The sequence below is a fragment of the Centroberyx affinis genome, unplaced genomic scaffold (assembly GCF_046629955.1).
Source record: "Centroberyx affinis isolate AG114_WGS23_722 - 3 ecotype Tasmania unplaced genomic scaffold, CSIRO-AGI_Caff_v1 ptg000294l_1, whole genome shotgun sequence".
NCBI lineage: Eukaryota > Metazoa > Chordata > Actinopteri > Beryciformes > Berycidae > Centroberyx > Centroberyx affinis.
Genome location: NW_027278972.1, coordinates 29,549 through 41,901, shown reverse-complemented (window position 1 = coordinate 41,901; position 12,353 = coordinate 29,549). Strand labels below are relative to the sequence as shown.

At 41.2% G+C, this 12,353-nt stretch overlaps 1 protein-coding gene across 1 annotated transcript; it reads left to right on the top strand.

The window, feature by feature from the left end:
• Window positions 1-443: 443 nt before the first annotated feature.
• Window positions 444-11,669, top strand: gpr137c (G protein-coupled receptor 137c). The gene is made up of 8 exons (XM_071515001.1): window positions 444-818; window positions 6,278-6,327; window positions 6,526-6,633; window positions 6,766-6,904; window positions 7,676-7,825; window positions 9,663-9,788; window positions 10,344-10,465; window positions 11,384-11,669. The coding sequence occupies exons 1-8, from the start codon at window positions 444-446 to the stop codon at window positions 11,667-11,669; spliced, it is 1,356 nt and encodes a 451-aa protein (XP_071371102.1).
• Window positions 11,670-12,353: the final 684 nt, after the last annotated feature.

The following is a 12,353-nucleotide window of genomic DNA, read 5'->3' as shown; positions in this document are numbered from 1 at the left end:
GAGCCCGCTGTTGAGCCAAAATGGCGCCCTACGGAGAGCTAGTTTCCGTATTATTCGAGAGCAGGGAGGCGGGTCCAAAACTGCACTCCACAGCTGATTTGGAGGTTTCCCCCCCCCTCCAAGTTGTTTTTTGCAGAGAGAGAGAGCAGCTTTGCAGAGATTCACAGGGGGACCTCTCTCTGTTTTTTCGTTCCCCCCTCTCTTGTTTTTGTCTTGTTTTTAGCCCAGCGTTTTTTAAACCCCCCTCTTTCTCCAACCAAACAACGGACTTACATCCCAGTACAGTTCATTATGCCACTTCTTTTCAGCATAAACTGCTTTTATCGCATTTTTTGCACTGGAATACCCTCGTCTTTTCCCCTCAACCACGGTGAAATTAACCCGAGTTTGACCTAATTCCAGTGTTTTTACCTTCCCGACACCCCGCGAGCCCGTCAATGGAGATGTTTTCGGCAGGAAAGGAGGTCAATTCCCATTTGTTTACCTCAGTGAAGGAGTCCCCCGGAGCTGCAATCTCCCCAACACTGGAGCTCAGTCTGACTATCATCTACACCGTCCTCTACTCGTTCCTGTTTATCTTCGTTTACCTGCAGCTCTGGCTCATTCTGCACTACGGACACAAGCGCTTCAGCTACCAGAGTGTGTTTCTGTTCCTGTGCTTGCTGTGGGCAGCGCTCAGGACAACACTCTTCTCCTTTTACTTTAAAAATGTGGTGCAGGCCAACCAGCTGCAGCCCCTGGCCTACTGGCTGCTCTACTGCTGCCCAGTCTGCCTGCAGTTCTTCACCCTCTGCCTGCTCAACCTCTACTTCACCCAGGTAGGACTGCTGTGTGTGTGTGTGTGTGTGAGGGAGAGGGAGAAACAGGATGGAGAGAGAAGGAGGTGTGTGTGTGTGAGTCTGTGAGTGTGAGACAGGGAGAAATAATGGAGAGAAAGAGGGAGAGCAAAGGTTGTGTTTGTGTGTGTGTGTGTGAGAGAGAGAGAGGGATGGAGGGAGAGATAAAGAAAGCGAATGGAGATATAGCAAGGTGTGTGTGTGATAGAGGATAAAGAGACAATGTGAGAGAGGATGAGAGGGTGTGAGGTGTTTGTGTGTATTTGTGTGTGTGACCTGATTTCAGAAAACAGCTGACGTTGCAATACTGCACTCATTGTATTAATTTCACACGGTTCTACTTTAATCTATTTACTGTTGACTGAAAAAATATAATCTATTCTACAGCAGATAGCATCCATACAGTGGATGTGAAGGCAAATAGAATAGTAGTCAATTGTATTCTATTGTATGGAGTCCAGGCCAACATGGCTGCAGGTTGTTTAGGGAGGATTCATTGTAATCTCTGGTACCGACATCGCCCATTAATTCCCAATTGACGCTGACCAAGGACACCTAGCAACCATAGACAGCCTATCTGCCCACAAATAGCTCCAAGGACAGTTAATGAACTGTAAAGGTGCTGTGTGTAGCAGTTCAACATCAGTCAATCATTAGCACAGTCATTTTGAGACATTAGTATAATTACTGTAAACAAACGAGACCATGAGAAGAGACTGAAGGCCTCTGCTGGCCTCTACACAGCATTTTACATCGGCTCCGTCTCAAACCCAAGCAAGCTTCCTATCTACGTAGCATTTTCTAGGTAGGAGGTCAACATTTTCGAGTTCTGTCTCATTGTGGAAGGGCACATAGGGAGCATCCCTTTAAAGGAATAGTTCACCCGAAAATTTAAATTCTGTCATCATCTCCTCACCCTCATGCCAGTTGAAACACAGGTGAAGTTTGTCCATATAACACACAGGGAGGTTGCCAGCACAACTCCATAGCAGCCTTCTCCAAAACAACTGAAGTCAGTGGGGACCAGTTCTTCAGAGTTCCAAAAAGACCTACAGTATATTTACACCATCATTTAGTGCAAATCTGAACTACAGCTGATTGATTTGCAACAAATAATGGTGTATAGGTCTTTCTATTCACAGTGTGATTGTTTGGCTGTTTTTGTTTTGGAACTCTAAAGAACAGGTCCCCATTGACTTCAGTTGTTGCTACCAAGTTGTGCTGGCAGCCTCCCTGTGTGTTATATGGACTAACAAATTTCACCTGAGTTTCATTTGGCATGAGGGTGAGTAGATGATGACAGAATTTTCATTTTTGAGTGAACTATTCCTTTAAGATACCTTGTTTTAGCCGGTTTTGAATGAAGTAGGCTATACAGTGGTTCCTTAGGCGTGGTAGGACATCCCACAACACCTTGCAACATCGGCAAAAAAGAAGATTAATTTCTTTTAATCTCTTTTGAAAAAGCTGTTTGATTATTCTGGCTGTTAGCAGAGTGTAACACTACCTGCAGTCACAGTAGCAGCAGTAGTAGTAGTGTTTGAAACAGTATTGCTCTGTCACTATTGGACAAAGCTGTCAAGTTCAGCTGCAGACAGCTTTTCTTCATCTGCAAATGAGGAAATGAGGCGACCGTGGTCCACAGCCTACGTGCTCGGTCGTAGAGAATGAGCAGACTTTTGTCAGTTTATTTTGGGGTTTTTTTGGTTGGTTGGTTTATGGTTGCCTGTGGTTTGAAAGCTCTTTAAATTGGGTTGAGAGATTTTAAGATAAAAGCTTGTGTTGCAGTCCAGGCCTCCATTGATGTGACCAGTGTCCTGTTCAATATGTGGACAAGATTCAGCCAAATGTCCCCGTCAGCTACATCAGCTACATGTTATCACAAACCGTGTGTGTGTGTGTGTGTGAGAGAGAGAGAGAGAGAGAGAGAGTGTGAGTGTGTGTGTGTGTGTGTGTGTGTGTGTGTGAAAGAGAGAGAGCGAGACAGTTGGTCAGTCACAGTTGTTTAACAGCTGCCCACTCCAAATATCAAAGGCCAGTTTGTATCTCTCTCTCTCTCTCTCTCTCTCTCTCTCTCTCTCTCTCTCTCACACACACACAGAGACACACACACACACACTTTGGGTAGTTGGCTGAATGACTGAATTAACTTTGTAGTCCCATCAGCTGATCTGTGACCATTCAAAGTCACTCTCACTTTCACTCTTAGTCAGGTGAAAATAGGCCACAAATGAATCAAATTGTTCAGACTTGTGTAACAGCAGCAAAACTAACATACATGTACAGTTCAATGCCCTGAACATATTTAGAATTGGAGCCATCGCAAAAATGGTACTGATCAATTGAAAAACATGAATCTACACCTATGTTTTGATGGCAAATAAATGCAATAGTGTTGAGTAAAACATCATAAACTTCTGTAATCATCATATACATTCAATGATATTGTGTAAAGAAATACAACAAAATTGCAATTTTAAGAGAACCCAAAACATTGCCATTTATTTATTTTTTTCATTTACATCCACCTTCTTAGAAGCAGACAGAAGGATGGAAATAGTGCAAATGTAACAGCTTGTCAGGGCAATATGTTAATGTACAGCAGGAAGGGCGAGTCACACACACACCATAAAATGTTATAGAGTCATGTTACTGCAGTGACCAAACTTGATCCTACAGAATAAAAAATGCGTATTGAATGCTCTTTGGCCAAGACTGTGACCTCCAACCTGCTGCAGCTGTGTTGTTCTTGACCTCTGACCTCTGACCCCTCTGGTGTAACACATTACAGCAATGTTGTTACTTTCCCAGTCATGAGTTATCTCAGTCATAATATTACAGTTACCAATCAAAAAAAACAAGTCCCCCTCTATCAGATTAATGACTATGGATCGGTCCAATACTGATGTAACTCTAGCCTAATTAGCCTAATAGGGGCACTATAACTATAATTAAAGGTCAACATTTTTTAAACTTTGAAAGGCCACAACTGCTACACCAGTGGGCCAATTTAGATGAAACTTGGAGCAATGATGCACCTTGTGACTGATTGGCCACTATGACACGACCTGCCATCTGACACACCATCATGGAAACCCCTGTGTGTATGTTTGTGTGTGTAGCATGTTTTCTGATGAGTCAGGCATGAGTCGTGACATGTGATTTAGTTCCCCTTGTTAAGATTTTAACTCATTCAGAGACACAACCTGCAGTAGTGATTAATAAAGGGGGCGGAAAATGGTCATATTGGCCTTATCAGTTATCATTCGCAATACATTTTGAGGACTAGGTGGTTATTTGCTGCATTGCTTAAAACATTTTTGAAGCCATCGCTTATTATAAAATCACTCAGACTCTAACATGCAAGCACACACCTTTTAATAATGGATGAAAATGGTTTTACATAACCACACCACTGTTCAAATCAAAGCCTGCATGTGAATAAATTGTTGATTTAACTGAATTTCTGTGGCTTTTTGAGGCAAAGCAACCACACACACACACACACACACATACACACAGTGTATGAACAGGCAGTGTGCTGTTGGCTGGTTGCTTCATTTCTAGGTTACAAATTACCGCCCTCTGGCCTACATTCTCACACAAAAGGGGTTGTGTGTCTGAGTGTGTGTGTGTGTGTGCGTGTGTGTGTGTGTTTAGTTAAATTGAATGTTGACATTGTTGAGCAAGTTTCAGGACCTTTGGGTCCGTTACACCTATTGTATAATATCAAAAACACGGGGTCATTAATATGAACATTTGAAATGTTTAATAGATAATGAGGCTTTCATCAGACTGTCTGTCTGTTTGTATTTGTGAAGAGCTGAATATATATTTTGACAAACATCGCTTGGAAACAAAATGCCATTCTAGGAAGTGAGTGAGCTGAATCACTGGAGACCAATGCCCCATCTTTTCCACACTTAAATAGGACTTGTCTACGGATGGAATGATGAGTTTTTGACTGACGTTTTTTTCCCATGCCAGGAGACTGCAAGGATTCAGTGTTTCCCCCAGAGTTTTATTCTTGTCAGGGTGGAGAAGCCTCTGAAACAACATTTAGACCATCATGGGACACTAAAACTCTCCACTGAAACCCAGACTAATGAAGTTCTTTCAGGTGGTAACACAACATGTGTCCCTATTGGCTCAACATGTGTCCCTATTGGTTCAACATGTGTCCCTATTGGCTCAACATGTGTCCCTATTGGCTCAACATGTGTCCCTATTGGCTCAACATGTGTCCCTATTGGCTCAACACGTGACCCTATAGAGACACACCAATCAGGTGAAAGTGATAGACCACTTTAATAGGTTTGACTAGGGCAGCACAGTTAATCCTCAAACACACACACACACACACACACACGCGATATACATTATATATATTGGCACACAGCGTCATGTGATGTGCAGTGGAATCTTGGCCCTCTTGTTTTTTCTGTGTGTGTGTGTGTGTGTGTGTGATTTAAAGGTATACAGGAATCTCCACAGCCTCTGTTAAGTTCACACGCTTCTCCTAAATCGACCCAGTGAGCTCACCTCTCTCTCTCTTTCTCTCTCTCTCTTTTTTTTTTTGTTTCTTTTCTTTGTAACATTTGTAACATATTTCCTCTCAAAAACATTTTGAAGCTTCGAATAGGACTTGGAGCCTTAAAATGGATACAAACATTAAAAAAAATAATCTAATAATAATTCATCACTTCTGCTCATCATATTTCTGTATGTGGATTTATTGAACATGCCCTGCAGGAACTGCTAATGTAATAACTTGTCAAAATGTCGTAAAATGTCCCATGAGTCAGAAATGTAATAAAAATGCTAATGTACAGTGATAAATTGTCAGACTTATATTGTAATAATTTTTGTTATAATAATAGATATAGATAATGCTACAGATTGTTGCATTAGTAGTTATAGAATGTTAATTTTTTTCTATTCTATAACTTTGTGCTCTATAAATAAAGTGTATTATTATTATTATTAGAATTGCATTATAAGAACATAGCATTGAATTGTTTTTTAAATTGGTACAGTATCAGTGTTAAGGACATGTTTTAAGTTTTATTACACTTTTGACTCATTCAGATAAACGTTTTATTACATTTTTGACAATTTATTGCATTATGTCCTAACTTAGTTTCATACAAAACTAGCCAAAATATGAATTAAATATACAATTTCAATACAGTCTGTTGATACTTTACCTTATTTCTCTCTGTCTCTGTTTTTCAGTTCAATGACTTTACTGTCATGAGTATTTATCAGAAAAGATATTTCCAAAGCAATATACAAAACGTAAAAAATAAAAAAAAAACCTACAACTGTTCATGCATTCAGACCACACAGATGATAAATAATACTGTTTGAACACATGTATTAGACAATATTAGATAATCACCAATATCTATAATAATATTGGAATGCTTCTCTCTGTCTAGGTGATGTTTAAGGCCAAAGCCAAGTATTCCCCAGAACTCACCAAGTACAAGTAAGTCTGCCCTGTTGTTGTTGTTGTTGGTTTTCATGTCATTTGTCATCTACATTGAAAACATCTATAAGGAGCGCTAATATTGCAGTTTTTGTTCATTTAACGGCTGACGTATAATTTTTTTTTGACTGATGACCCTCTGTTTTCTCTCTCTCTTTCTCGTTCTGTCTCAATGTCTCTCTCTCTGTCTCTCTGCAGGGTTCCTCTGCGTTTGTTCTTCCTGTGTCTCAGTATATTTTTCCTGGTGGTGAATTTAACTTGTGCCCTGCTGGTGCAAGGAGCTCTGGAACGCTCCGAATCACCAAGGTAACTCAACAAACACCTTTTGCACTACTACTGGAATCAGAAATGTAAATTACCTAAACACTGACGTTTTTAAATTTTTCATTTTTTCTGCTGTCCCCCCGTCATTTTCTATCTATCTGTCCGTCCCCCCAGTGAAGGGGGTATCCGACATGCGGTGTTGGCCCGGGTCCTGATCAACGACAGTCTGTTTGTGCTGTGCGCCGTCTCTCTGGCCGTCTGCATCTTCAAGATCGCCAAGATGTCCTCTGCCAACGTTTACCTCGAATCCAAGGTAGGAATTACAACCCTATACAGTATGTAATATCATAGTAGGGCTGAACGATTTTGAAAAAAAGATCTAATTGCGATTATTTTGATTGATATTGCAATTTCGATATGATTTGCGATATTAGAGGGAATGATTATGGTGTGATTTTTGCGGGGATCTGTACCAAACAAAGATGTTTTCTTAAGTCTGTAGAATATGATGTGTAGGCCAGGACATCTCTGCAGCACCACAATATTTCATTTAAAATGGTATTTTGACACACATTTCACCTTTAACAAATATTGTGACTCCTGCGATTTGAAAATTGCAGTAGGCCATATTACGATTTCGATAAAATATCGATTAATTGTTCAGCCCTATATCATAGCATATTATAGTGTTCCCCACAGTTTGGGAACAGTGTGTGTGTCTAGGGGGTCTTGACCATCACAATTTCACAAGCTCTCTTATTTGCACTTTGTAATGACATTTTTAAATTGTTGTTTACATTCTAGCAAGCCAATGGCATCACTAGAAAGATTTGTGTCTCAGAAATAAACAGAATTGTGCACAGTCAGACTTTTTATTTACTTTTTATTTTTATTTATTACATCCTATCGTGGTCGTATTGAATCGTGAACCTCATATCGCGTATTGAATCGCATCATGAGATAAGCGTATCGCCCCATCACTAGTAAGTAGTAGTAGTGTATCAGTAGATTTTTAATAATGGGACAATACATAAAGGGATATATCAGTATAATCCTATAATAAGCACCAAATGTGTGTCTCCAGGGTACGTCGGTATGCCAGGCCACAGCCATAGGAGCCGTGGTGATCCTCCTCTACACGTCCAGAGCCTGCTACAACCTGGTGGTGGTGGCTCTGTCTCCGCAGGACAGACCCAGCCCCTTCAACTACGGCTGGTACAGCGTTTCTGACCAGGTACTGTGCTGAGGCTGTTCACTTCTGGATGGGAAATACATATTTATTTACCCACAGTCTGTGTGTGTACATGTGTGTGTGTGTGTGGACAATCCATCTTAGGAGATTTGGGAAGGCAATGCTTAGTAGGGTAAAGGGCTTTGTTTGTCTATAAATAACCATCTGCTTCCGTGTGTGTATGTGTGTGTATGTGTGTGTGTGTGTGTGCTGACCTACATCATGGCTCAGCCCTTGAGACAGACAGGCCATTTTAAAGGGTTTCCTCGATTAGTGTGTGTTAGTGTGTGTGTGTTAGATGTGATACACACCATGCATGTCCTCTGTGTGTATGTGAGCGTAATCTGAAATTACGAATTGTCCCTTTAATCTGTCGGAATACAAGCTGCCAGTGTGACATCTCACCATATCTGTGTGATCATTCTGTGTGTGTGTGTGTGTGTGTGTGTGTGTGTTCCTCTTTAAAACAATGAAAAATCCATTATATTTCATGAACAGGATGTAGGGGGTGGTAAAACCGACCTTAACTCAGATTTCCCACCTTTTCCCCCAAATATATATAAGAATATATTAATAATAAAAATACTAATACTACTGTATAAAGCAGTGATTCTCAACATTTCTCATATCAAGGACCCTTAATTTAGTCCACATTAGAGCCATGGACCCCCATTTGATGAGATTTTGTCTCTCAGACCCAAATCTGAGAATATTTTTTTTGTTAGATATGATTTTGTCCAGAATTCCATGACTATCTGTATTGTAGGTAGAGAGATAACACAGACACTATGATCAAAACAGTCATTCTTCTAGATTCTCTAATTGTGTTAACTTAATGTAAATGAAATAATGCTGAAGTTTAATAATTCATCAATGTGCTGGGGACCCCCTGGAAACCCCTCAAGGACCCCTGGTGGTCCCCGGACCCCACGTTGAGAACCACTAGTATAAAGGAATGGTTCTATGAAAATGTCATTCGTTTTTGTTTGTAATGGTGCTTGTTTGCCTTATGATGATCCTCACTTGGGTCATAGTTTACCCTACTTTTTTTATTTACTGCGACATCACTGGTCATAATATAACGGAACATATGACTTTTAGAGCTATCTCATAAAATATTCCATAAAAGTACAGTTTTAGTGTTGCAACCTGCACTAAAGCCAAGGACAGAAGTGGAACTAAGACCAAAGTGACCCCCAACCACCACTCTGTTAGATAATGAATAACTGCAGGGGAAATAGTGTTGGGTCTTATACTTTCAGGACCCTAAGCTTATGGTTAGGTCAAGGTTAGGCTAGTGTTAGTGCATGTAGTAGTGAAGTAGAGAAGAGTTAGTCTGGGGACACACTACATGACTTTTAGGCTGATTTTAGCCAAGATCGGAACGAGTCGTCGCGTCATACAGATGATCTTGTAGTGTGTGAGGGACTTTAATCCAGTTGGGACAATCACCATTATTTCAAATGTGTGTGATTTTTTATGACACAAATCAAGTCTCAACGTCCTCCTATAGTGTGAGCTGGTCAACGAATCAAATCTGAACTTAAATCAGCAATAAGCCGATGAGAGTTGAAAACGAAAGAAGGGAAAAAAAAGTGTATAAGTGTGGAAAGAAAAATGCTTCACCTCCATGTTTGTTTGGGTTCAGTTTTGTAGTAGCTTTAGATTCCATCTTGTCACCTGATTGGTTTGTTTGTGTGGTGTTAGAATTCAGGTAGTGTGTTATGCAAATGCGTACACATTAACTGTGTGATGTCCAGTCGTGTAGTGTGTCCCAAGCCTCAGGTAATGTATGTAACTGATACATAGTATATCATACAAGTGTGTGTGTGTGTTGCAGGCGGATGTGCAGGAGATCAGCGGTGAAGCCTACATCGTGTTTGGGATCATTCTGTTCTTCTGGGAGCTGCTGCCTACCAGCTTAGTGGTGGTTTTCTTCAGAGTCCAGAGACCCAACCAAAACCTGGTAAAAACCCCCACAACACACTCTATTCTATTCTACTCCATTCTACATATGCCTTGGGTTTTGTTCTATTCTCTTCTGCCCTATAATTAGTTGTTATTCACAAACCTAGTATGTCAAAAAAGACTCTGTGATATTCTGTGTGATATTTTTTATAATGCATCACGAATAGTTTGGCTCAGGTCCAGAGTCATGACATATTCCCTACACATTGGAGGCTCTGTTATCTGTCGGGTAGAGTGAAACAAGTCCTCATTCTGCACAGAAGACTAACTGAGTGGTCAAACACAGTGTAGGCAGAGAAGATCTTTCTTGAATATGAGAGGAGGATTGTGGGAGTCGTGTGAAAGCTATGGTCAAACATTCATAATACAGCTTTTACTACATTTTTATTAAGTGTAAATAACGCACAAGATTTGTAGAAAGCTTGATAGCGTTCCAGGTATCAAGCGGCATCTCTGACCTACTGACCTACAGACCTGACTTTGATTCTTGCAGACTAATAGCTCTTGGTAAAAATGTAAACATAGTAACTTATGCTTTCCTTCTCTCCTCCAGACTCCAGGAGGGATGATCAACAGTCACAGTTTCAGCTCCAGAGCCTATTTCTTTGACAACCCGCGACGGTACGACAGTGACGACGACCTGTCCAGGAGCAACAGCAGGGCCGACAGGGCTAGGTGGGTACACACACACACACACACACACACACACACACACACACACACACACACACACAAGACACATACTACATACACACAAACAAGTACATACATAGATTTGCCAGAGCTACACACAACTATTGCCACTTCTGCACTGCTTTGATTAAGGTTTAACCGATATGGGTTTTAAAGGCCTATATAGATATTTTTGGATCCATGGATGTTTTGAGCCGATATGTAACATCTTTAAAAGTCACCATTTTCATGTCAAAAATTTCAGAAATTCCATGTTTTTTTCCCCCTAGAGTTTTATTCTTGCCAGCGTGGAAAAGCCCCTGAAACAGCTTTTAGACCAGTGGTTCTCAACATGGGGTCCGGGGACCACCAGGGGTCCTTGAGGGGATTCCGCGGGGTCCCCAGCAAATTGATGAATTGTTAAACTTTCATTAGTAGACACAATTGGAGAATGTAGAAGAATGACTGTTTTTGATCATAGCTTCACTGTTACCTACAATACAGATAGTTATGGAATTCTGGACAAAATCATATCTAGCAATAAAAATATTCTCAGATTTGGGTCCGAGAGACAAAATCTCATCAAATGGGGGTCCGTGGCCCTAATGTGGACTTAATTAGGGGCTTGATATGAAAAAGATTGAGAATCACTGATTTAGACCATCGTGGGACACTAAAACTCTCCATTGAAACCCAGGAGAATAACAACAACAACAATAACAAGAAGAAGACTATCAAATATTATAATACAATACAGCCTGACAAATCGGTCTGAAAAGTAAATACCATGATAGATAAAATGATTGATTAATCAACAGATTTTTTCTCTCTCCTTCCTTCCTCTCCTCTCCCTCCCTACTCCCCCTCTCAATCCTCACCTCTCTCTCTCTCCTTCTCTTTCTCTCTCTCTCTCTCCCTCAGCCTCCTCTCCTCCACCCCCCAGCTGGGCTCCTCCAGCTGGTACGGCTCCATCCAGCGCAACGGCAGCCTAACGGGCGGCGTGGCGTCCGCCCCGCTGCCCTCCTCCACGGCCCCGCTGCTCTTCGCCTACGGAAACATCCAGAACCACCACCACCACCACCACCACAACTACTACTCCACCCCGCAGAACAACAACTACCACCACCACCACCAGGGCAACTACTACTCCACGCCGCAGAACTACTACTGCGGCTCACAGACCTATTTCTGCACCCCGCAGAATTAAGAAGGGTCCATCGGACAGCGGTGTTTTAATTCTAAAAGTTGGGTCGCTGAAGGAGAATCATCACCATCAGAATAAGTACCGATCGACCAATCAGAATGGCTGTTGTGGCTTCATACAGATTTCAGCCCTGTAAATCCTCACTTGCGCCATTTTGCTTCCCCAACTAAATCAAAGCAACTACCTAAGAGTGATATTCTAGTGCTCAGGACCAAGATGGGCAGCAGGAATATAAAGAAAAATGGTTCAGCAGATTATTCTGGAGAAATGTGGTGGAAATTCCTAATGTTGCATTCCCGGAAGAGAAAGCAACCACTGCTTTCTGACAAAGTTACTTTAAAAAGAAACTTTCTGAACTTTTTTTTTAGAAAGTTGTAACAAAGCTTTCCGGCAACATGAATACATTATTGTATTAAAAATGCCAAGACCCACTTTTAGGTTCCTTTGATCCTTGATTTCCCCCCCGAGTTGAAACGAAAGCGTATGTGAAGAGACACAAAATGGCCGCTGCGGTAGAATGGCAGCAGGTGGGAGCTGTGAGCGATGACGACAAAGGATCCGTGGGTGTTCACACTGTTACATTCCATTTTCCTGCTTTTCCTTTACATCGTTTCCCGCCTTTTTTTTTTTTCCAATTCTTGTGTTGAACTGGGGTCCTTTGAACGTTACCGCCATCCACTGTTTTCT

Excerpts from the sequence above, each read along its gene's own strand:
- gpr137c (XM_071515001.1), top strand. The coding sequence starts at position 444 with ATGTTTTCGGCAGGAAAGGAGGTCAATTCCCATTTGTTTACCTCAGTG. Across the intron at positions 6,905-7,675 it reads ACGTTTACCTCGAATCCAAG|GGTACGTCGGTATGCCAGGC; the intron begins GTAGGAATTACA and ends GTGTGTCTCCAG. Across the intron at positions 9,789-10,343 it reads AGAGACCCAACCAAAACCTG|ACTCCAGGAGGGATGATCAA; the intron begins GTAAAAACCCCC and ends TCTCTCCTCCAG.